Below are 26,140 nucleotides of genomic sequence, written 5' to 3' on the forward strand. Positions count from 1 at the left end.
CAACCTATCCACGCATGTCCTCACATGAACCAATTGCCAAGAACCCACACCACCCCAACTTTCCTTATATCACCCCAGACTGGAACTACTTAACCACATCATTTGGCAAGACTTCAAATATTTATCATCGTGCCCGGGAATGGGAAACATGCTACTCACAATCTTTTCCACCTCTTCCACAGTACTATACCACTGACCACCATAGCTATAAAACATTCTGAACCCACTGTCACACTACAACCTTGACACATGGCCTGCACACCTGTGGAAGACGTAAGTGCAAGCCCTGCCCTCTGCACCCTCCCAGCACATGCTTTTTAAGTCCCACCTATGGCCACTAGGAAAGTGATCATGTCATTTATCAGGTAGGGGTGTGTGTGTTTTCTGTGTTTGTTAGCCCTGAAGGACTAGGGGAAACTAAAGATACTGAAATTGCAGTACATGTGCAGTGGACACTGTGGGTACTACACTGACAAGTGTTTATATTTATTCACCCATATTCTTCATACATCTAGTTGTGAACATTAAACCCTTAGTCTCTATGATGGCTTGAACTCTGACTACAGAAATATATGGCTTATCAGGAGCTGCTCAACCACTGTACCCCAATTTCTTTCATTCCCCAGGCAGAGTCATCATGCCAGTTGTAGCACTTTGGATTTTCCACAGACGTCATGCAGTTTTTTGTTTTGCTTTTTAATTTTTTTTACAACACTCTGCAATGCTCAATTGTCCCTGACTGTCAGCACATGAGATCTGCCTGCTCTTCATTTAATATTCCACACCTCCTTTTTTGCTGGTGGGTGTACCTCTCATGACATCTAGTGGTCAGTTCTACATTACATACGGGTGTCCGATTACTCTGATGTGATAGTGTACAATTCTGTGCTAAATAAATGTCTTTTAATCATCCCAGTATTCACCATAAGTAATTAGGCAAAGCCACAGAAAATCTAAATTTGGAAGGATTGATGGTTATTTGAACTTCACTGCTCTCAGACATGAAGTTGCAGTCTAAATTGGTGCAGGCAAACATGTTCATATGCAAGGCTCATGTAACTAGCATAAATATATACCTTACAGTTAAACGAACAGACAAATTTTTTTGTGCTTCAGCATTCTGAAGATTCAGGATAAATTAACTGGCAAAGAAAAAAGTGAAAATTTCTTAAAAATATGACCACTAACAGACTCAGATGACCAGAGTGGACCTCTGATAAGATTGGAAAGGTGAAAGGGTCATAATCATCAGTTCAAAATTTCTTTGAAGCAAAGACTAGAGAAAGGAGGGAGGGAGGGAGGGAGGGAGGGATTAAGCATTCTAGTTCTGTTTGAGCACATACTCTAATGACATTTCAAAACTCTCTCATTCACTGTAAGAATAATTAAAAAACTTATCTGATACAAAATTCATTATGTTTTACTGAATATCAAAAATCATCACTTACCATGTGTCAGTGTTAGCCACAATGCATACAGCTTCAGACACTTCCTGATCGACAGGAGGATGGCGTGCAGATAGAGCTAGATCTCTGCGCAGAGAAGATTCCCAAGCTCGAACAGGCTGTATGCAACCGTGGAGAATAAGATCTGGAAGGTAGTGATCTGTTACTCCCCCTAGGAGAGAGGCTGCCATTCCAGAGCCTACTGGAAGGTTCGAGTCCTCACTTCTATTGCTGTTGGGCAGAACATAAGTAATACTGTATTTGCAACAGACTACACACTGCTTACGTTGTACATCTTGCAGATCATAAGAACTTGACAAGTAAGACTATATGATATAAGGATGTGTACACTTATTTTTCTTGCAGGTCAACATGAAAAAGAAAGATAACAGAGCAAAGTACTTAGCATCATGGAGCATAATTATATTATAACTCAAAGTTTTTAAATGGAATAACAAACCTTGTTTATTTTGCATGAAACCACGCAGCACAAACAAGAAACATGCTAAAACTTCAACCAACACATGCATGTATTGACGAAACTCACTTTTGACCCACGCCAGTGCACTGATTAGCAGTAGACTGCCGAAAAACACCAGCGAATGCATGGCTCCAGGTGCAGACAAATTAAACTTGTCAAGTGTCAGTCTAGCTTGCCAAAAGCGAAGTTGCACAATGCATCAGACAGTGCCAATGTGAGCCGATAAAATGGAAAAAATTTGTTTGGATAAAGCAGATTTCGGATAAATGTGATTCAGATAAACTGAAGTTCACTGCACTAAAGAGGGAGCTAATGGTTTTAACAACTTTAGCCAGAAAGCAGGTACATATGGGATGGCAGATTGTTTGGAATGCCTCAGCACCTCAATTAAATAAGAGTGCCCACACAAGGCAAGAGTCCTAGCTTATGTCGAGATGCCCTAGTTTTTTAATCTATCATGGAGATTCATTACCGGAAAAACTAATGTTGAATGAAAAATCCAGTCTGAAAAAGAACTCTGTAGCTAACAATAAGCCATTCTCCAACATGTCCATAGGGTGCTAGACTAGAAATATAGGCATCTGTGGAGTTTAAAAAGTAGGAGGGTCACAGGGACAGCTTAGAAGAATGTCAAAAGTGTGTTGTGTGCTTGGATAGCTCAGGCTGTAAGAAAACTGTAATGGTACAAAGCTGACATAAAATATTTATTTGTGAAGTATGCTGCACTGGATATCACCATCAGGTAAAGGTCTTCACATACTGCTAACAGCATTTGTCAAAAGCTAAAAAATGCTGGTGAAACTACTTGTACCTATCATGTCATTGGAAATGTCAGCACATTATCACAGAATGTAGGTTTTTATGAAGGAGTAAGCAGCAAAGCATAGTGCAACTGATAGTCGATATTGTCATGTTATGGATGACATGAGTGTTTTAGAGCGCACTATTCGTTCATTGTGTTCTGTGAATCACATCATGAAGGAGAATCTTCAAGGATGCGGAACAAATAAAGACAAATATTAACAAAATAAAGCAGCTATTAAAAATAATTCTGTAGTTTGTATTAACAATAAAATATTATTAGACAGCTACCTATACTACTATCTTTGCTTACCATAGTGAAATTACCAGGAAAGACATTCATCTGGAGAAAAAAAGGTTGTTGTTCCCTCTAATATTTGCTAGCTGCTATTTATTTACTACTAGCTTAAAATATACAAGACTGTATCAAGATTTAATTTGTATTTTCCATAGATGACAGTCATTAATGACCTGCTTGTATAACTTCACATCCACTGCACTAGCTTGTGAGAGAGGAAGTTAAGTTAGATTCGCATGTCAAGTCAGACTCGCATCAAAGCTACGTACCAGGATAACATTCCCTTGGATTGTCATACTTAGACTGACAGTGGTCTTTAGACATTTTTTCACACCCATTTAGGCAAATGCTGCTCTGGTTTCCGAGTTCTGCCCCACACAATATGACAGACAAACAGCTACAATATGATAAGCCACACAATGCAGTTCACACAATTCACATACAGATAGATGGTGCACGTGAATTCCCTTCTATGGTGAAAGGAAGGGCATCCAGCCACACAATTAAAATAAAGTATGATTTGCTAAATAAAGAAGACAATGGTACTAGCATGATGAGATAAATGCAAGGAAAAGGAGACATAACAGATCCATAGCGATTGTTTACTACAAGTAACACAATTCACAGATACAATCACATATGAGTAACCCAGTTGTGATTGGATTTAACATCTTATTCACCTTCAGATAGCTTTAATCTTCAGTTGTTCCATATTATAAACTGCCCAGAAATGTCACCCTGAAAAAGCATTTACAACTTGATTCTACAGCTGAACATAGAATATGGTCAGCAGCTATCTCTGTATGGATGTAAGATTAGGAGAATAAGGGCATCTCAAGACCAAATTCTTGAACTCACTTCCAGATTGATATATTGTATTTAACTGTGACTGTCAATAACGTTGCAATACTTTAACATTTACCACAGAATGACAGCCACTTGAAATTCCATATGTAATGGCCTGATTGAGCATTTCATACCTTGTGTGTGTGTGTGTGGCTGGCTTTGCCTTTTTTATTTGATTTTTTCTTTTTTCTTTGATGGTTTTTACCATTTCTTTCTTTGATTTTAATAGTTAGTTTATGTTTCTTTATCTTTTATGTGCTATTTCTTGTAGCTTTTCTCTGCACACACTTCCTGGGTAAGTGCTGCCTCCTTTAATTCCGAGTGAAATTAACTTTTAGCAGTTTCAAAGGCTTACTTTTGTAATTGTTGTACATATTTAGTGATGTTATTTATATTGTGGGTGGGATTTATGGATTGCAATGCAAACCTAGGAAGTTCAAGTGTAAATGGCTATCCAATGAGGAATGGAAGAGTGGCTTGGAATGTGTTGTTCAGTAAATCTATACATAACTGCACACTACATCAGTAGAGCAAAGATAAGTTGAAATTTTGGGTCTGACAGGAGGCTAGAGTAGTCTGTGCAGATGTGATGACCGTGCCCAGATGGTGTAGTGATCAGCACATCTGCCTGGTAAGCAGGAGACTTGGGTTTGAATCCCAGTCTGGCACAAATTTTCAACTTTCCCCATTGATTTAAGTCAATGCCCACTGGCAGTTAATGTCTTTAATTCCTTTGTGTCTTGGCATATGTTTCAACTGTTTTTAGAGTTTGCTGAATTTCAGGTTTTTGTGTCCCTCGATTCCTGAGGAAGCTGCATTATTTTGTTGGTTTTTGTTTTGGTAATGTTTTGTGTTAATAGTGCTGTCATTCACTGGTTGTTTCTAGAGGCTCATATTGCTACCATGTTTAGGGTGTCATCTGTCAATTAGCACAGTGTCCTATTGTTTACAAATTCTGGCACTACCACACTGCAATGTAAAAACAACTACTATATACTTTTCTCTTCTGCATTTACCTCATATAATGAAATAAATCCCTGTGCAAGATATACACTACTGTTAAATATACTAACTATTTCAAACATAAGAAATGAAGGAAGATTATATGTCTAGCAAGTTGGGGTGATTGTATGTGGCAGCATGTGTGTGTGTGTGTGTGTGTGGGGGGGGGGGGATGAGGAGACGGTTAATGTTCAATATCTTGTTGACAATGAGATGATAAGAGATTGGAGCTAAGCACAGATTTGACAAGGGTGGAGGAGGAAATAGTCTTCCAAGCATTTATCATAATCAATTTAGGGAAACCACAGAAAAGCTAAATTTTGATAGATGGGTAGAAATCTGAAGGCAGTTGTCACAAACATAATTTTGGATACAGCAAAAATTTCCATTTTATTCCTCTGATTACCTCTGTGCAAGTATGTCCTACACATAGAAGTATCTTTTCAAACATAGTAAATTCACTTTGCACAAATGGCAACCTTGAGGCAATGAGCATGTGATCCTTGTTATACACGAATAGTAGGAACAATGAAATATACAGCTCCTGCTTACCTTGGAAATGGGAGTTCAAGAAACGTTTTATTTTCAAACGGGTCCAGGTTGTGTTGACAATTTTCATCATCTTTAACACTTGAAGCCATATTTCCAGTAGGTGTAACTACATCTTCATCAGAGAGGGCACTGTACTCATCAAAGAGAGCATTTCCTTCCCTACTAGTATCTGTATCTACATATGTAGGTCTAGAGTCAACTGTCCGGTACTTAGACGGAGTGTCACTGTCACACATTTCACTATTTTTGCATTCACACAGTGAACACTTCAAACTAACGTTCACACTTGCTACCTTGTTACTTCCACACTGCCTACAGTGTGTATCTTCAGACAATGATTTAAGGTTTTCAAAGTTCTCCCTCGCTCCATTAATTTCATCTTCTTCTGGAGTTTTCTCCTGACCTGTCCCATCCACATAATTATTCAACACACTCTCACATCTTTCAAAATTGAATCTGACACTGTGATAGTTTTTTAAGTAACGTTCATTATGATGCACATACTCACTGTGTCTCCTGCATATAGATGACTGTTTGCTCGATGGCTTCTTACATAAGGGAAAAGAAAGTGACTGAGATCGAGTAACAGGTTTACTAGGCCTTATCACAGTCTTGCATCTGCTCTCCCTGCAGTCACCTTCATCCTCCAATTCAATATAGGATGAATGCACCATAACTATTCGTCCCTCACAATTGCTGTCGATCAGGCTCACCTTATCTGGGTCCCAATTCCTCTGACGGTCATCAGCACCACAATCAGTTTTCACACTTGGTATGACAAAAGGACTGTCATTGCAAGACAATGATTTACGACTAGTTTTACATTCACTTTCACAGCCCAAAATGCTATTACTACATAGAAATCTATTACCTATTTTGCAAATTTCAGAATTACATAAACTTTTCCAATGACTGTCCAAGTAACCATGCTTTTTACTACGTTCTTGCTCAACTAGCTGTGTAAAACCTGTACAACTGCATGAATCCCTACATAGAAAAGTACTTTTACTTTTAGGACAATTAGTTGGAAATTTATCACAATCTGTAGACTTTATATTACCATTACTATCTACAGCACTCACAACTGGTTTGTCCACTTCCTGATGACTTAAACTTAAATGTGAAGTCCGTGTTTCTCCATGATTATTGTTTTTAAGTCCCACTAGTTCTTCATTGTCTCCCAGTACAAATATAACATTTTCAGATTTTGTATTAGCACTACCGATATGACTATCAATGCCTGAATCAGGCTCATCAATACAGTCATATGAAGTATTATTAATGTGAGATTCAAATGATACCATGCTGTCAAATTTACCACTTGGTACAGGAGTCTGAGATGGAAAAACTGATCTACTAGTATCTGCTGCTGACATCTGTCGTTCACAGCTCACTCTTTCCAGAAGCCTGCTCGAGTTATCTGGTTCCGAATATTCCTTCTGGAGATGGTACATAACAGCTTCTGTTGGAATGCGACAGAGACGATTGACTTTTTCTGAAATCACTTCTGGATGAAGTGCATTGTTATTGACACTGTCCTCAAGAACTTCAATCGCTGTTGTAGTGGGATGCAGCTGAGAAGACACTGAAGCAGCACCAGCAAGAGAACTTGTCATCCGGTTGCAAAAGCTGGTGGACCGTTTCATACCACACAAACTCACTGGACTCTGTGTGGAATTTTCTGTCAATGTTCTAGAACTTTCTGTGCTCAGTGCCCTGTGGAACTGAACATCTGGCTCAGGGTTACTGTCTGATGCAATTACCTGAGAATAAGTAATAACTGGAGCTGGAGAACTATCACTGTCACATTTCTTCACTAGATTGCTGACATCATGGTTATCCCATTCAGCTCGTGCTGGAGAACACATATTGCCTGCTGTCATCTCACATGAAAATTTTGCTGCACTCTTTAACTTAAACAACTCCCTCGCCACACCTTTCTTTTGAACTGCCACCTCTGATTCAGTTACTTTTGAATCACTAATATTGTCACCCATTGCAATGTTAACACTTTTCTCACTTAACTGATAATTGGAAACATTAAATGGTGTTGCCAACATATAGTCAGCAGGCTTGTGAAGTACTTTTGATGACTTATGTAAGTCATCTACTGTCCCTTTGAGATGTAACTCATTGGTAGCTTCTGTGAGAGTTGACACAGAGACTGCACTGGATTTCACGCTGGCAAGTGGCGAACCGTCAAAGACACAATGTGCATCACTGGGACAAATTTCAGATGGCAAGGGGATGTTGCTATGCTTCTCTAGAGCTCCACAGCGTATGAAGTATGTCAGGCAGCTCACTATTTTGCCCACAAGATCGGTCTGCTTGCTGCTTGATGATGTCACTATGGTACGTGCCACTTTAGTTGGTGAAGAAATTGCACCACTGAGGTCCCCAAGTTGAGCCCACAAGGCACTGTACGGGTGTGACTTCGACAGTGAGTTGAGCTGTAGAAATAAGAAAAGTAATAAGCAAAAGGGTATAATAGTATTAGGAATAACAAGAATAAAAGCAATCGTATAACATGACATGAGGAAATTGGGCTAAAGGGGGGGGGGGGAGGAGGATGAAGCTCATGATGGTATTTATAAATTTAAGTAGTATAAATTTCATACTGGACTAGGTAAGCTCTTTTTTTTAAATGTTTCCAAGGAATGCAAGAGATCAGTTTTACAGATAACAAAGACAACAATGAACGATAAAAACAAGATATTTACCAATTGAGAAGAGCAACAATTTCTTGAAGCACTTTTACAAGTGTTTTTATCTGGCATTACTGTGGCTACCCAGCCCAAGTGATGTGTCAGTACAGCTGTTATCAAGGTACTCACAAAACTGAAACAAAGAAACCAACAGTGTAAGAAACAAAAGCAGGAATAAAGGTGGATGGGAAAGTTAATGAGGACTCGGGCCACAGACATTAATATGGCATACAGTATTTGTTGACTTTTCTTGATCACTGGCACTCCATCTTAAGGCCAAGAGTGGCCTACCAGCTCCTTATTCATTATCAGAAGAGTCCGTAGTGTTTGACCACTGCAGTCTTACCAATACAACAATAAAGATACTGTGTGCAACAATTTAGTATATATTATGTAACTCATGTCAAGTTGTGCTGTTTGTGTGTTTTTAAATGAATGATGAAGTAATTCTAGATTAATTACATGAGTTACCAATGACACCTTGGAAAAGTACAGGTTAACTGTCAGTTATACTTTGTACTGTTGTTCAAAAAGATATACCAAGCACATGGTTAGCACCAGCACTGAAGAACACAGAATTGTAACCCTCCCATCACACTCCTCTGCCCACAGTCATCAGTGCAGTCTGCTTCCTCTGATACCATAAAATATTTCTGCTAGTGATCAAGAAAAGTTAAACAAATAGTAAAGTACATAAATTAACAGCGACTTGTAAAAAATGACATTAAAAACATGCAATGCAAGCAGTGTTACAGCAGACATGGCAGCTGAATGAGAATACAATAGGAGGGACAATGGGAAGAAAAATGAAATATATCAAACACAGTATATATTCTGAATATAGTTCACACGGAAAGTGGAATAAAAATATCTGAAACCACATTAGTCAGATTAATGTATTGAAATCTAATCTAGTAAATTATAATTATTACAATCTGATCACTTTCCAGTAACAATGAAAAACAACAAAAATTTCCACTTACAAATTGTTGCTCTTAGTGTCAAGAGCAGCTATCAGGTGACAGAGGTCTTGAAGGAAGCCATAAGCAAGATTAGTATGCAAGTGTGTAGGAGCCATTCCAAGACCCATCCAAAGAGGACATGATGGACGAGGAGCTGAAAAAAGCCCTTCCAGCCACTGGCACAAGTCTTCCCAGGCTTCCATCATAAGATGGACGAACATATCCTTGCGGAGGTAAGCACGATCAACTGCAAGCTGCAGCCTCTCAATCATTGATTCCAGAATAGCCATGTGCTCAAGCAGAAATGTCTCCATGTCCCTAAGTGACATTTCCAGATGCAATGAGATACGAATAACTAAGATAACGAGAAAGTCTGTCTATTAAAAATATAAAAATAATGTTATGTAACAAAAATTTCACACTCACAAGAAATACTTGAACTATTAGCCATCATATTGCCAAGCTATTACACCTGATGCAATACAGTTTATTGTCACATCATCATACCAGTATTAAAATTTGTCACAACACGCATCCGAAAAACAGTGGCTTAAAGGCATCAAATTCTAAAAGTAGTGCCATACCTGATATCATATGTAAATCTATCAGCAGAACTTTTCTAGTTCTTGGGGAACCAGCCTACCTGGATGCATTTACAGGTTTAAATTTGTTGCTTTGTTTTGTATTCCAAGAATTTTACACTAAGTACCTCATTATTATTACAGTTACAGATCACAAAACGTTTATGCCGAGTTATTAATTTTGCTCAGTAATGACTATCTTGCAGATCTGAGTAACCGTCTAATAAGATGCTTCACAGAGTCAACAGGTGTGCTAGAATTGTACATGTAATACATACATTTCATACATAATAAAAGCGGACAGATAAAAAAATCTACTTACCAAGCAGCAGCAGGTGAACAAACACACACAGAAGTGCCAGTGGTTCCTTCTTACGGCAGAAGATTTGAAGGAGAAGGAAGAGGGTGAAGGAAAAGGACTGGAGAGGTTTAGGGAAAGGGGTACAGTTAAGAAAAGTCACCCACAATCCCTGATCAGGGGAGACGGAATGAGAAGGCAAGACCACATACTACAAAACTTATTTGGTTTATGCTTAGGGAACTTAAATGGGAATCCCTCACAGGAAGGTGATATTCTTTTTCAGGAACACTATTGAGAAAATATAGAGAACTGATATTTGACGTTAACTGTAGAGTGAGTCTGCTGCCACCAATATACATTTTGCAATTTAAGATAAGACCAGAGAAATTAGGGCTCCTCAAGAGGAATACAGATTGATCTTTTTCCCTCGCTCTATTTGCGACTGGAACAGCAAAGGAAATGAGTAGTTGTAGCAGAGTACCCTATGCCACACACCATACAGTGGCTTGTAGAATATGTTTGTAGATGCAGACCAACTGCTTTGACTGTATCCTTTATATATATGCTGATGTGGCAAGATTAGAAAACTGTGTGTACTCAGGTCTGAAGATGGGTCATTATTAACTGACATTAACAACCAGGCATGAAATTTCTGTCATTCACAACAACAATAAATATATAAATACATTCCTTCCTTACTGTGGATTTTTGCTGCAATTATATCACAGCTCCAGAAACCAACATCCTTAGTGAATCTGTAATTACAGAATGTATAGTTATTTGCAGTTAACAGAGGGACGAGGGCTGCAAAAATATGAGTGTGGGTGGCCTACCCAATAATACACCATTCATGATTTTACGGGCGAGTTTTCTGACGTTTCCCTTTGTTCCTGTGTGTACTCTTACATTTCCTGGGCGACTGTGCCTCTCAGCAGAGAAAGTAGCACAGGTATTGTTTGTAAGATGGTGAAGGTGTGCTGAGAAATGTGTTTACTTCTTTCTGTGAGTCTTCACAGTGGCGTGTTCAGTCCTAGTGTACTTAGTTGTGACATCATGTTGAGATGTGGTCAGAGCTGTTCCCATTATTGTGGGCTATTATTTGGACTGTTTTAGTCCCTATAGTGTAAAATGCGAAGTATTCCATTCTGATGAGCATTGCCCTATAAATGCCATTCTATGCTGTTTGGTGGAACATATTAGGCTGTTGATTGTGATTTGTAATGGGTTTTCTGTGTATTTTACATTTATGTTTACCATTGTATTTACTGATTTTTAAATCCAAGAAACTTATGCCATTATCAGTTTCATGCTCAACAGTAAATTTTATGTTTTATTGCAGTTAATTACACTCTATTGCAAACTGATCAATTTCTTCTGCTGTTCTATCAAACAAGATAAATGTAACAAAAAACATAGGTACAAGTATTCTTAATTATCAACTACCATTAAGAAACCAAATGTGCCTCCAAAACTTCATACACCTCTTATAATTTGAAGTGATAAAAATAATAATCAACTGACAGAGAGAATATTCTTAATTGGCCATTGCCAGCAACTTTCAAACCTAAATAATTAAATGTATAGCTTTAAAATGATCTGTACTACAAAGACAAATCTTTGCAATAGACCCCGAAATCTGCCTTATCTGTACACCCTTTGGCACATCAAACCAGCAGACAAATTAAAGTAAACAAATGTATACACCATCTTGTATTTAGCACATGGGTCAGCATGGTTTGAGAAAGAGAACCAAACCTCTAGAACACAAATTGGAAAACTTGCCAAGAAATCAACATTATTGTCCGACAATGGGCTCCACGCATAAAACTAGTAATGGTACAATAAAAACATTTCTAAAAAAAACTTGTCGCCGGTTGAAGTATTTCCTACAATGTAATGTATTATAATAGATTTCCACATATAATTCTGCACATAAGATAAGTTGTATGCTTTATTACTAAACATTTTTATGTAAAATAATCAAGTTGGCTTCTGAAAAACTCAGTCCATACACCCTTCCTGATTTTTTCCTGTTTTTCCCTTTTTTTAAATAGTAGCAAAGATCACTTATGATAATAAGCGCCAAATCAAGAGCAATGTTTTGCACATCACTATATTAAAATCTTTGTAAGATTTGCAAGTGCTTCAAGTATGACACAAATCAACTGGTTTCTCAATAAGGATTTGTATACTTCAGCTCAAGTCTCAAAGTATTAACTTAAATTAATACTTCAGGATATGAAGGACCTATCATATTTGCCAGCTTTAAATAGCTTTAAATACAGACACCAGAACCATAAAAAAATACTATATGCCTACTCTGCTAAATAAGTAACATACTTTTCTTGTCCTGATGAAAGTGCAATGGCCACTGCCAACCCCAGTTTAGTGCGTCGCTGGTTGGTCCCAACAGAGGATGAGGTCTCACTGCTAGAGGAATTTCTTGAACTGAACAGCCCAGAGCTAGCACTGCAGGCCACTTCAAGTGACGTACTAACACTACGAAGCCAACGTCTTCGCAAACTTGCCAAACTCCCTCCAGACACACCATCAACAGAACCAGAACCTTCAAAACAAACAAGACATACAATTTAATAGGAAGAAAAATGAAGACTGTGTTCACCCACTGAAATCTCAGCACAAACAACTTACACTCAAATTCCAAACACCAACATAGTCTCTGCAGTTACACAAAATGAAAGACTGATGTAAGAAATAAAAATAGTTTTAATCTCTTTTTTTTAGTTGTCCCAAAGTACAATGAAAATGACATATTTCAGCACAACAAATATTGAGAAATACAAACAGTTTACAATTATACATTTACGGATTTAGACACAAAGCTAATATGTTCAAATTCTTAAAAGTTAATAACAGAATAATACTAAAAGGAGGGCATTTAAACTATAAAATTAGGACTCTTAATTAAAACAGAAACATTTAGCCAGAGTTCAGCATCTATGGCGTTCACCTGCTTTATTTCTTTGTTGATAATCCTCGGTGTAGATGTACTAAGTTGTGATACTGGCTGAAAACTGGGGGGATGGAAGATAACACTGACTAATATAAATGATGTAGCTGACAAGTGCACAATTGCATTTCATAATTCTTTACTTTTACTGTTCATGACCCCCCCCCCCCCCCCAATATTACACAGTTATATGGCCAGTTAACTATTATTTCACTTTAGATAAGCCTCATTAATAGTTTGCAAGCAAACATCAACATACTGCTACAATAGCTTACTGTTGAACCACACATTTCACAGTCTTTCAAATAAATTGAACAGACACTGTAATTGCTTTAACACACAGCCTAGTGGTGTAACACTTATTTCAAGGTTAAGTTGATGCATTGTTGTTGTTACAAGCAACACAAGTTTCTTGTCTGAAACTCGGCCGTATACTGACCATCTTGGGACCAAAAATCGGGCCCTTATATATCAGCACAATAAAAGGCACTGAAACTAAACACCGTTTGATGTTTAATTTGCAGAAACTATAATTAAAACTTAATTCATTAAATTAACTGAATACATCGAAAAATTCAGTCTTTTTAACAGTTTCTTCCACTACAATGATTAAGCCATATTATTTGTTGAAATCATGAAATTAACAACTAAAGTTATGCAAACACTACTTCTGGCATAACTGGAAATTACTTTGGAATTAATTAGGGGCTGGCTTTGCTAACACGTTTTCGAATAGACCCAAATAAATACTTTCAGATTACTAGTATTACTTCTTCCAAATATTTATAACTAATACAGAATTTATATTTGTTTATAAGTCAACAATGGAATTTAAGTTAGAAAACAATTACCAATCTCATCTTATAATGAAAGATACTAACCAGGAATAGCCAAAATAAATTAGAAAATTAATTACATATATAAAAACTAAGCACAAAACTAGATCTGGTGTTCTATTGTTTAAAATTGAGGGCCAATCTTTCTCTTATATGAAAATGCAGATTATACTCATGTATGTTAGGGAAAATAAAAATATCCCAGCTTGCTTCATCACACATTTGTTGAACAAAGTCAGTTGACGGCAGAGGGAGCAGCATTAATAAGATCACGGAATGATCCTGGGTACTTTCTCAGAGAGCAGTCTCTGACAATAAGATGAACAGCTTGTTCTTGGGCAGGCTGGAGAGTCCCACATTCCCAACATGTGCATCACAGCACTGAACCTGGCGAGACTGGTTCTCATCCTATTCAATCATGACCACTCCTCTTCACGTCAAATCCTGGTAGAATGGCAGTGGATCTTTAACGCCTTGATGTTTTATTGTTGCAACATTCCATCTCCTGCACCACTCTTCTTTAAGGGGTCAAACTTCTTGTTTTCTCCATTATGCCACAGTGGACTGCATGTTATCAAGCGGTCTGGAGGAGAGTCACTTAAGACTGTAAGAACTGAAAGGTATTGGAGTCAGTTGGGGTGATGCGGCTTCCTCCATTCTCGGTCAGCTGCTTCTTGGCATCACAATTCAGGTGGTGGAATCTCATTGACGGTATGCAGCCAACAGATCAGTGTGGATTTTAGTGTACACATAATAATTCTTGTTGATTCATTCAGATGGTTGTCTAGTTTCCTTGTATGAACACTGTGTTGCTGTACTGGGGCACAGTATTCAGTTACTGGGTATATTAGTGTCAAAGCTGCAACCCAGAGAGTGGAAACTTCAGCACCCTCGGTTGTGCTAGCCAATGTCTTTATTATTTTATTTTGAGTCTTTAGCTTTTGGCTTCTGTTTTCCAGGTGTTTTTTTTTATATGTTAACGAACAATCAAGTCTGACACCAAGGTATTTAGGCTAGAAATTGTACCTAATCCTTTGCTGACAAAAATTCACACTGAGCTTTTGGTTGGTGATTCTGCTGTTTAAGTGGAATGAGTAGACTTCTGTCTTGGCTGCATCTGGTTGGAGTCTCCATGCTTTGTAATATGTGTTGAGATTTTCAAGTGTGTAAACTTAATATTTAGTAAAATCTACTGAGTGTGCCAGCTCTTAGTATCCCTTTCCAGCAGTAATTAGGCACGGGATCTGCCTGTTATCCTGATGGTCAATTTTACTAATAAAAAAGTTTTAACAAATATCTACCTAACCCCTATGACTTTTGCTGTTAATTTACTCAGTATCCCGGGTGAAATCCATTAAGTAAGTACAACTAAACACCAGAAACTACATATAAGGCTTGTTTAAATGCTTTGTGGTTAGGAATATGAGAGAAGGAGAAGAAGAAGGAGAAGGAGAAGAAGAAGAAGGAGAAGAAGAAGAAGAAGCAACACACAGCTCACATGTCAAAGGATATGTGTAAAACAGTCCTAAGATAATACTAGTCAAACTTGAAAATACATAAAAGGACAAAGTTTACATGCCAATATATATATATAAATAAAACAGAAAGAAACTTCCACATGGGAAAAATATATTAAAAATAAAGATTCCAAGACTTACCAAGCGGGAAAGCGCCGGCAGACAGGCACATGAACAAAACACACAAACACACACACAGAATTACAAGCTTTCGCAACTGGCAGTTGCTTCGTCAGGAAGGAAGGAAGGAGAGGGAAAAATGAAAGGGTGTGGGTTTTAAGGGAGAGGGCAAGGAGTCATTCCAATCCCGGGAGCGGAAAGACTCCCCCTAGGGGAAAAAAAGGACAGGTGTACACTCGCACACACACACACACACACATATCCATCCGCACATACACAGACACAAGCAGCTGCTTGTGTCTGTGTATGTGCGGATGGATATGTGTGTGTGTGTGTGTGTGCGAGTGTACACCTGTCCTTTTTTTCCCCTAGGGGGAGTCTTTCCGCTCCCGGGATTGGAATGACTCCTTGCCCTCTCCCTTAAAACCCACACCCTTTCATTTTTCCCTCTCCTTCCTTCCTTCCTGACGAAGCAACTGCCAGTTGCGAAAGCTTGTAATTCTGTGTGTGTGTTTGTGTGTTTTGTTCATGTGCCTGTCTGCCGGCGCTTTCCCGCTTGGTAAGTCTTGGAATCTTTATTTTTAATATATATATATATATATATATATATATATATATATATATATATATATATATATATATATATATATATATATATATATATATAAAGTAATTTGATAAAGACATGTTAGGGCAGATGAAAACCTGTTAGCCATGGGGGACTGGAGTGCAAGTTTGGGTGAAGAACTGGAAGAGGGGATTGTGGACCACTATGAACTTGGAAGAAGAAATGGAAGAGGAGCCCAACTACTTGAATTCTCCTCCAGGCATCAGTTAGTTGTTACAAATACACTTTTCAAACACCACAGTTGAAGAAGATACCCAGGAGACTTAAGGAGGCAACAGGTCGATTACATTTTAGTGAAATCACATATCAGAAACCAAATAAATGACTGCATGAGTTATTCATCTGTGTAAATAGACAATGATTACAACCTGATCGTGATGAAAACTCCATTCAAATTTAGATGTCTGAAGAAAAAGACAGTAAACCAGAAATGGGAAACAGAAAAACTGAAAACTGAGGGACTGGCAAGGCATTACGCACAGGAAACAACCAGCCTGGCTAAGAAATTCCCAATATGGCAGAGTAAGAAATGACTGGGAATGAAATTAAAACTGGTATATATAAATTAGCAGAAAGTATAGTTTGGAAAACTCACCCTAAAAGCAGATGAAATGGACTGAAACATGTGTCATTTGGCTAACTGAAGACAGAAGACTATGCAAAAACACAACTGGTGAACAAAGAAAAGCTGGATGCGTAAGAATGTTTTCTTGAGGAAATGTGCAGTGAAGTAGATGAAAATATGTGTAACGGAAGAACTGATATGGCCAACAGACCAGCAATTAAATTTTTTTACAAATACAAAACAATGAACTTGGATATGGTAGAAGGCTAGAAGGCAAAGAGGGGGGGGGGGGGGGATGCTGCTTGGTGAAGAATACACTGAGAAACTGTATGATGAAACACCTTTGTTGGAGGATGTAATAGGAAAACAGGAGGAAGCAGATGAAGACATCAAAGGAGATGATATTCTGTAAGAAGAGTTTGAAAAATCTTTTGAAGATCTACGGGGCAACAAAGCAATGGGTATCGATGACATTCCTGCACAGCTCACCGAGAATGTTGGTGACAAAAAGTGATTAGATCCATCTATTAGCACAGGAGTGATAACAACTGACTTTCAGAAAAGTCACAGTACCAGTACTAAAGAAGGTGCTATCAACAAAATTTGAACAGCACTGAACCTAAGGACCAATACTGCATGCAACAAAAATTCTCATAAAGTTAATTATGTGGGGAATTGAAGAAAAGGAGCAAGATATGCAAAGTGAATTCAGGATAGGATGGGGAACAGGAGAAGCGACTGACACTGAGGCTTCTTATCAAAAAGATTGATTGGTTTGTTTGTGGGATTAAAGGGACCAGACTGCTACGGTCATCGGTCCCTTTTTCCAAAACTTGAAAACACCCACAAAAAATAAAAACGAATAATGGAAACAACAACAGACGATACATCACAAGAAAGACAGACAGAGACCAGACAAAAGGAATTAAAATCACACAGTGTGTGACAGTGGTTGGCCGACCATAGAGACAAAAAAAGAAGCCAATCACCAAGAGACACATAAAAAACTCAGTCTAAAATCGTACGCCAAAGGCTAGAATCAACACAAAAAACGTAACAAACACTCAGATTAAATGATAAAAAAATACCTGCCCGAATAAAACACAAAACAGCCTGCCATGGCAGTGTCATCTGTTAAAAGGGCAGGGAGCATACCAGGAAGCACAAATGTCTGCCTGACGACAGCTAAAAGGGGACAGGCCAACAAAATGTAGGCCACTGTCAAAGCCGCCCCGCAGCAACATAGAAGAGGGTCCTCCCGACACAGTAAATAACTGTGCATCAGCCGGGTGTCACCAATGCGGAGCTGACAAAGGACAACTGAATCTCTGCAATTGGCTCGCATGGATGACCGCCACACAGTCGTCGTCTCCTTCATAGCATAAAAACTTTGCGGCGTAAGAAGGCTCGCAAATCAGTCTCCGGGAGGCCAACGTCCAGAGATGGTTTACTGGTGGCCTCTTTTGCCAGGTGGTCAACATTTTCATTGTCGGGTATCCCAACATGGCCTGGGGTCCACACAAAGACCACAGAGCGGCCGCAACGGGCAAGAGCATGGAGGGACTCGTGAAGAGCCATCACCAGACGAGAGCTAGGGAAACACTGGTCGATAGCTCGTAAACTGCTCAGGGAGTCGCTACAGATAACAAAGGACTCACCTGAGCAGGAGCGGATATACTCTAGGGCATGAAAGATGGCGACCAGCTCAGCAGTGAAAACGCTGCAGCCAGCCGGCAAGGATCGTTGTTCATAATGGACCCCTAGAGTTAGACCAAAACTGACGCGACCAGCAACCATCAAACCGTCAGTGTAAAACACGCCAGAGCCCTGATATGTGGCTTGATGGAATAAAAGCGGCGTCGGAAGGCCTCCAGAGGGACTGAGTCCTACGCGCCCTGTGCCAATTCGAGCCAAAGGCAAGGGCGAGGTACACACCACAGGGGTGTACGCAGAGGGCACCAGAAAGGAGATGGAAGAGGGAAAACCCCAACCCCCGAGAGAAACTCTCTGATGCGGACCATGATCGTACAACCCGACCAGGGTCGACGTTCTGGGAGATGGACACAAACATGCGCAGCCTAAGTGGCCAGTAAAAGTTGGCACCGTAACCGCAATGGAGGGACACCTGCCTCCACAAATATGCTGTCCATAGGGCTGGTGAGGAAAGCACCAGTGGCAAGTCGGATCCTGCTGTGAAGGATTGGGTCCAGCACACGCAACGCAGATGGGGATGCTGAACCATAAACTGGGCTCCCATAATCCAGACGGGACTGGATTAACATCTAGTAGAACTGTAAGAGGGTAGATTGGTCGGTGCCCCAGCTGGTGTGGCTCAAGCATCGCAGGGCATTAAGATGCCGCCAATACATCTGTTTAAGCTGCCAAATACATGGGAGCCAAGTCAACCAGGTCTTATCAAAAAGCAAATACAGAAAAATAAACCAACTTACATTGTCTTCATGCAAATGGAAAAGGCATCTGATAACGTTTTCTGGCAAGGGATGTTCAGAGTGCTGAAGAAAGCACGTCTCAAATACAAAGACATGCAGCTGACGCACAGAGAACAAAGTGGCTGTGATTATAAATTTTCGCCAGGAACAAGAAGCAAAAATTAGAAGCAGCTTGGGACAAGGATGTGCTATTTCTCCTCTTATATTTAATGCTTACATGCAAGTTCATGAAATTTCTGAGGTGGGGATTAAAATTAATGGACAGAAATACAAAAGAAGGTCTAAAGAAGGCCCTTAGCACAATGTAAAGAAATTTCTGTAATTAGTATGGTATTAGAATAAATAAGCAAAAGCCAGAAGTAATGATATGCAGTGCTGATTCCTCCACTTATTTCCCAGTGGATATTATGATTAATTCAAAAAAAACTGCAGCTTTGGCTGTATGAATAACAGACAGTACAGTGATTTTCACTTGGATAACACTTTCTTTAGCACTATATATAAAGGTGTACACTCTCTTATAGATTAAATTTATCAAAGGTTTCAACTAAAATTTTTTCAAATGTTTCAGCTAAAAATGAAAGGTACTGGTGACACACACACACACACACACACACACACACACACACACACACACACACACACACAGCTTTTCTAGAACTTACTTTATGATATTCCAAAAGCCAGTTTAGCAACATAGCTATAATGACGTATTCATCAAGTGGTATTAATATCAAGCATTCTTAAGTTATGTGTGGATAGACCATCACTGCTCTACATGAACTGTGATCTTCACTTATGAACAAAAGAAATATGGAAAATTAGGGTTTAATATCTCATCTTCACCTGGTTGCTAGAGAATGATCTCCCCCACAGCAATCAGCAAGCATATGAAACACAGCAATTATGCAGAACCCAATTTACGATTTTCTTGTATGACATCCTGAAAGCCATGGATCAAAGTAGTTAGTGACTTACAATATTTCTTGACTTCTGAAAAGCATTTGACTCGGTATCAAAACTTATGCTTAATAGTGAAAGTACTATACCATGAGGTATCAAATTTGTGGTTCAACTGAGGATTTCTTTGTAGGGAAGACATAACACGTTATCTTGTTTAGTGAATCATCAACAAAAGTAGAAGAAACTTCAGGTGCACCTCAGGGAAATGTGTGGGGAGCTTTGCTGTTTATGCTGTATATTAATGACCCAGAAGAATATATTAACAGTAGCCTAACTTTTTTTGCTAATGATGAAGTCATCTATAATGCCATACCATCAGAAAAAAGATGTATAAAGTCTTGTCAGAACGTGATAATATTTCAAAGTGATGTAAGCACTGGTAACTCACTTTACAGGTACAGAAATGCAAAATTGTACAATTCACAAAATGAGGAAAAATAGTATCCTATGATTACAATGCAAATGAGTCAGAACTGGAATCAGGCAACTTGTACAAATAGCTAGGTGCAACATTTTAAAAATATATGAAATGGAACAATCACACAGACACAGTTTGTAGCTAAAGTAGGTGGTAGACTTTGCTTCATTGGCAGGATACTAGAAAAATGCAGTTTACAAAGGAGACTGCTTACAAATCAATTATTTTCCCATCCTAGAATACTGCTCAAGTGTGTGGGAGCCCTACCAGGTAGGACTAACAGGGCATACTGAATGTATACAAGGAACGGCAGCACAAAGGACCACAGCTTAAACAACTCATGGTTGAGTGCCATGAAAATGCTGAGAAATCTGAATCAGTAGGCTCTCAACGACAGATCCCAATTATACCAGGAAAGACTACTTACAAGTTTCAAGAAGCAGTACTGAGTGAAGACTCCAGAGATATTCTTTTGCACCCTATATATTACTCCCACAGGGGTTGCAAAGACAACATTAGAATAATTACATGATACACAGGGCCACTTAAGCAGTTATTCTTCCCATGTTCCTTACCTTACAGAATGAGAGGAAACCAAGATGTGTGCTATAATGATAAGTAATCACTGTTATGAATTTCACAATTGAATGCGTATGTAAATGTAGAAATCAGCACTGTGGTCCGCTACATGCCTCAATCATATTTTTAAAAAAGTGCGGAAAAACCTAAATCTGAACAGTTGCGCAGGGGTTTGAACTTTGCTTCTCTTAAATGCTAGTACAGTGCATTAATGTGCCACTTCACTCAGTTTTACTTATGAACACTTTTCATAAGAATTCTACTTTACTTACTGTTACGGGAAGCAATGCTTCCTGTATAGCTTGGCCAATATCCAACTGAACTAACACTGCTTGGCGACTGAAGAGACGCATCTCCACAGAAACCGCTATCAGCTTCAAGGCTGCTGTACTGCCCTTTTGTGTGCAGATCTGCATATGGCACATCCAGTGGTCCACTTCCAGGCTTCCCTAAGAATGAAAATGAAAACTACAATGGCACAAAAATGTAGTAACAGCAGATTTTAGCTCGCAACACTTTAACAAACAGTGTTACAGTTTAATATCCCATCAACGTTGATGTCGTCTATGTAATATGTAGTTTCCCGAGTGTCACACCAAGGCCACAACAGTGTTACTTTGGTTGAGAACAACGATTTATACTTTTTTAGTTTTTATATGGGTATTCTCTCTATTTCAAACACAGTTCCTGTGTTCATCCTTTTACTGTCGTAAAACTACAACATTAGTAACTATCTACCTAGTTTCTGCTGACTTTACATAGATTTCTGACAAGATATACTACAATAACAAATATCTGTACCATTAACAACTATCAATCAATTTTGGAGAGCTTTCATATGTTCCAGTAAAAGAAAGAAAATTGTAGAGTGAAGAGCTTATTTAACTAACTTTAGAAAGCAGCAGTGTTAAAACAAAAAACCAAAGATTCAAAATGGAAATATCACAACACAAAAACTTTAAAATCAATAGCTCATGGAATAAGCAATAAGACGATGGGAAAAAAATGCTCCAACAATAAAACTACATAACAATTAATTAATAAACATAAATATTAATAAATGACAAAACAGGAAAAAAATTATAGGAGACCGTAGGATATATAACCTAAGACAAAAAGCTCTAACCACTGTTCAGTCATTGTTCTTAAGAGTAAACATTTTTTCCCTAGGTCACACTGGAAAACCACAACAATTTTTCCTCCTACAGGCCATGGAACATTTCTTTTATATTTTTGGCAACACTGCACAATTCATCACTGTCTGATGACTCCAATCAGCAACAAATAGTGAAGAGCAATATATGTTCAGCATGTTTAATCATTTATAAACCTGTTAAAATGTTATCAAATACATGTGGCAAAAGTGTTTCAGACTCTTGTAATTCTATATTACAACTGAAAACAAGGAGTAGATAGGTAGAAGTTCTTTCCGTTTTGACTTTATAGTGGTTCATTGATTTTGAACATACACGACAGTAACTGTAGCTTACCAGCAATTAAATCAGAGCTGCTAGACAGCAGGCCTAGAGTACCATCACTCACTGAACTAATCGAGCTACTGTACGAGTCTTCCAAGCTGTGGTCACTGTAACAAATCATATGAATAAGCCATACAGTATAATTTTCGGTAAATAATGAGTACAATACGTGTGATACAGAATACAAGTAAGAAACACTGAAGAAAAACTTACAACTTCGTGTAACACGCGCACTAAGATGGAAAACTAAATATAAGAACAATATTTTAACATAAATACCTGATCTTCTTCGTACGGTGGCTTGCTCCTGGTGATTGAAACACTTTAGTGCACATAAGTCTATCAGGGGACTTTAATGCGTGAACTTTAAATGCTGTACCCTTGAACGACATCGCAACTGATCCAAATATCATTTCACCCATTACAGTTACATCTTGATTTGGACGCAAATACTGAAATGAAATCATCCAGTTACAAAAAACGGAAAAAAGTATTAGCTACCTTTACAAAAATGAAATCGTGTTCATACCTGATAGCCAAATCCATTTGTAATTTCCACGAATGTTTCATTCTTTTTCTTTTTATCAGATTTTTGCTTTGATCCAAACTTCGTTTTAGCCTGTTGTGTTTCAATGGCAATTTTCTGAACTGTTTCAGAATCGAACAACAACTTACGTCCTCTCCAGTCACACTCTCTGAAGAGGATGACACGGACTTGATCCTTACTAAAGCTAAATGGTTTCCAGCTGTTAAAAAGGAAATTAAACTTTTTACAACGCGGAGTAAAAATCAAAATTATGATAAATTTTAACAATATGTTTCAATATGCGACCTACCTTACTGATTCATTTTTGCCAAACGAAACATAACCTTGTTTCTGATTTTTCTTCCTAGACGAGAAAATTTTGTTTAGTAAAGCCATTTCAAAATACAATTACACTCATTTCATCGCTCTTGTGTAGCACATCTTCATGGAACCTTATTTCAGCGCAGTGCAAACCAGTGCTATATTTACGTGCGCACCAGACTGTAAATAAACGTCACGTGTGCTGCCTTCACGAGTCAGTCATATGATTATTTGGTCACCTGCTGGCAAAACATCCGGTTAGTGTGGCAAACCTGCCAACGTAAAATACAGTGAGTGAGTGCCTTAATTGCTATAGGAAGAGCAAAGTACTTTAGTTTCAAGGATTGGTATATGTGGCACACTTCCCGTGGACCCGCTAGATGGCCAACAGCTCGAAATATTGCGACTTCATGCTTTGCGAAAAATGACGTCCATTTCTGACGTAGGTAGGCGGGGCCAGGCTTGGCTATCGTGCGGAGGCAAACATGCGACAGTGCACAGAAGCGTGTAGGAGCTAGCGCATCGTGGAATCGCGTAGGCTGTTCACAGTAGGTTCCGGCGTGCTCAAACAACAGTTACGAGGAAACAGACATATTCTTGCCGGCGGAAGTGCAATCTGCGTTACATGGCGCTACACAGTCTGCATACAGTAAACAATTTTTGCAGTGGAGTTTAAGAACTGTAAATGTATTCTAAAACAATCAGTAATTCTTGAATTTTCTTTCGTTTTTGAAACATCTATGCAGGCACTTGGCATTTTAGTTTTTTATAATCGTGGACAGTTGAAGCCAGAACAATTGCTTTTACAATTGTTAGAGGTGACCTAGTGTCATGATGATTATTATGGACGTTCATTTTATAATTAATACCCATTTTAAAATGCAGCACATGAACGCATTATCTTTTCTTTCTGTGTGTACACATGAAGGATATGTCGTTCATGAGAAGGCGAAGCACGTATGATCAATTGAAGTATTTTGTTTAGTCACGCTGTCATTCATTCATTGATTCATTCATTCATTCGTTATGTAGCGTAGGATCCACGTTCAACGAGAACTTGTAAGGGGTGTTCAGTAAGTCACATTAACAGTGGTATTGTACGGCAACCTATTTGTATTAGGCCAAATATAACAGAAGAGGCCGTTTTGAATAATATCACGTAATTGTCACAACGGCTTAGAATGGCGGGCTGTGGCTTAGGTGACTTTTGTAGGCCAATTTGAGTTTTTTTTCCAAGTTCATTAGAGCCTAAGGGTCCTATCAAATTGTTCGTATCTACTTCTCCTGAGCCACTGCGGTTGGTATACTGTAAACAGTTACCATTTACACCCTGTATGGAGATTTTGGCTTCGGAGACTGGTCTAGAGATGTTATTGCGCCAACAAAAAGGTTTGGAATATTATAATAACAAGAACCAGCCACAAATGTTCACATAAAGCAGAGCTATAAATGACTGTTCATTACTTTTAATTTGAGGTCTTTGCATATCTGTAGAGAGTTTTAAATTGTTGCCCCATAGTGTTTTCTCTCTGTGCTTTCCACGAGTTGAAGACACTACATCGAATCTAAGAGCCCTTTTCAGAATATTGCCTATAGAACGTTGGGCCTATGAAACGTTGTTACTGCCTCCCAGGAGATACTGGAGTGGAAACGGATATTTCAGCTCTTTGGCAGTATGTACGCTGTGTTGAATGTGTGGCTGTGTCACAGGTTAATGCTGGGTGTCGGACTTGAGAGATCATTTACTGACTCAGAGCTTCAGCAGACCACGTTTCTCCCAATACTTTCTATAGTTTACACACACTAACCTACATTACTGTAATACTAATATTCTTAGGGCAATGGTCGTCAAACGTTTTTGCTTAAGAGTCAATATTGACATTGTAGGACAACACCTCTAACCGCATACGAAAGGGCTGTGGTGTTGGGGGGGGGGGGGGGGGGGGGGGTGAGAGCGCATTTCATCAAATATGTTTAAGCGGAAAAGAAAATAATATAGTGAAACTACAAGCATTTTTCTCTTTTGAAGGCTTACATTGCGACTAACGTTCTGCACCGAAGCGGGTGCCATGACCAGTGCCATCGCAAATCACTCATATTTGTTTTCGTTTTCCCGGGCCCATTTTCTAACAATATTCACACCCTATCTCCAAAAAGAACTCCCAAGTGGCTGCAACAGACCGCTTTCAGTCAGACTTTTGTATTAGGCCAAATATAACAGAAGAGGCAGTTTTGAATAATATCACGTAATTGTCACAACGACTCAGAATGACGGATGACAGCTCTGTATATAAAGGGCTTACAAATGAGTTACATCTGTTATATTATATGTGTTTTAATTTTATTTCAATTTTTCTTAGGCGGAGTGGGAGGGGGAGGGGCTGGTGACTATAATTGGGTAGGGCACTGAATCAGCATTGGTTGTCTACGGAGGAAATTATCGGACAGAAGTAAATACCAAGGAACTACATTTGTAGGCCAAAAGAAATTGTTCAAACATTAATATTGTAAAAATTATTACTCTCCATACAAGTGAGGTAACAAGAATAATGTAAATCGCTTATTTTACATCAGACGACTCAAAGTTTTTGCTAAAAAAATTATGGAACAAGGTTCTTCTGTCAAACTCACTGACAATAAGGGCGATGTATATTAGACTGGTCTGACTTCTGCTCGGCAGGCAGCAGCGCCGTTCAGGGCAATAAACCACAACAGCCACTTTCCCCATCCGGGCCACTCAGAACACCTTACCCTATCCATCTTACTGTTAATTGCTAACCTATATAAATTAATA

General features: G+C 38.7%; 1 protein-coding gene across 1 annotated transcript in view; it reads right to left on the bottom strand.

Annotated features, from left to right (window-relative positions):
• LOC126284777 (folliculin-interacting protein 1) overlaps nt 1–24,213 on the bottom strand; it is a 51,193-nt gene extending 26,980 nt beyond the window's left edge. The window contains exons 1-10 of the mRNA XM_049983938.1: nt 23,336–24,213; nt 23,029–23,245; nt 22,779–22,951; nt 22,512–22,606; nt 21,294–21,470; nt 12,315–12,540; nt 9,114–9,410; nt 8,146–8,263; nt 5,426–7,875; nt 1,449–1,676 (exon numbers count right to left, since the gene is read on the bottom strand). Coding sequence (XP_049839895.1) covers nt 1,449–1,676; nt 5,426–7,875; nt 8,146–8,263; nt 9,114–9,410; nt 12,315–12,540; nt 21,294–21,470; nt 22,512–22,606; nt 22,779–22,951; nt 23,029–23,245; nt 23,336–23,421 — 4,067 coding nt within the window. The 5' untranslated portion in view covers nt 23,422–24,213. The remainder of the gene's footprint in view (nt 1–1,448; nt 1,677–5,425; nt 7,876–8,145; nt 8,264–9,113; nt 9,411–12,314; nt 12,541–21,293; nt 21,471–22,511; nt 22,607–22,778; nt 22,952–23,028; nt 23,246–23,335) is intronic.
• Nucleotides 24,214–26,140: the final 1,927 nt, after the last annotated feature.

Source organism: Schistocerca gregaria, chromosome 8 (assembly GCF_023897955.1).
Source record: "Schistocerca gregaria isolate iqSchGreg1 chromosome 8, iqSchGreg1.2, whole genome shotgun sequence".
Classification (NCBI taxonomy): Eukaryota; Metazoa; Arthropoda; class Insecta; order Orthoptera; family Acrididae; genus Schistocerca; species Schistocerca gregaria.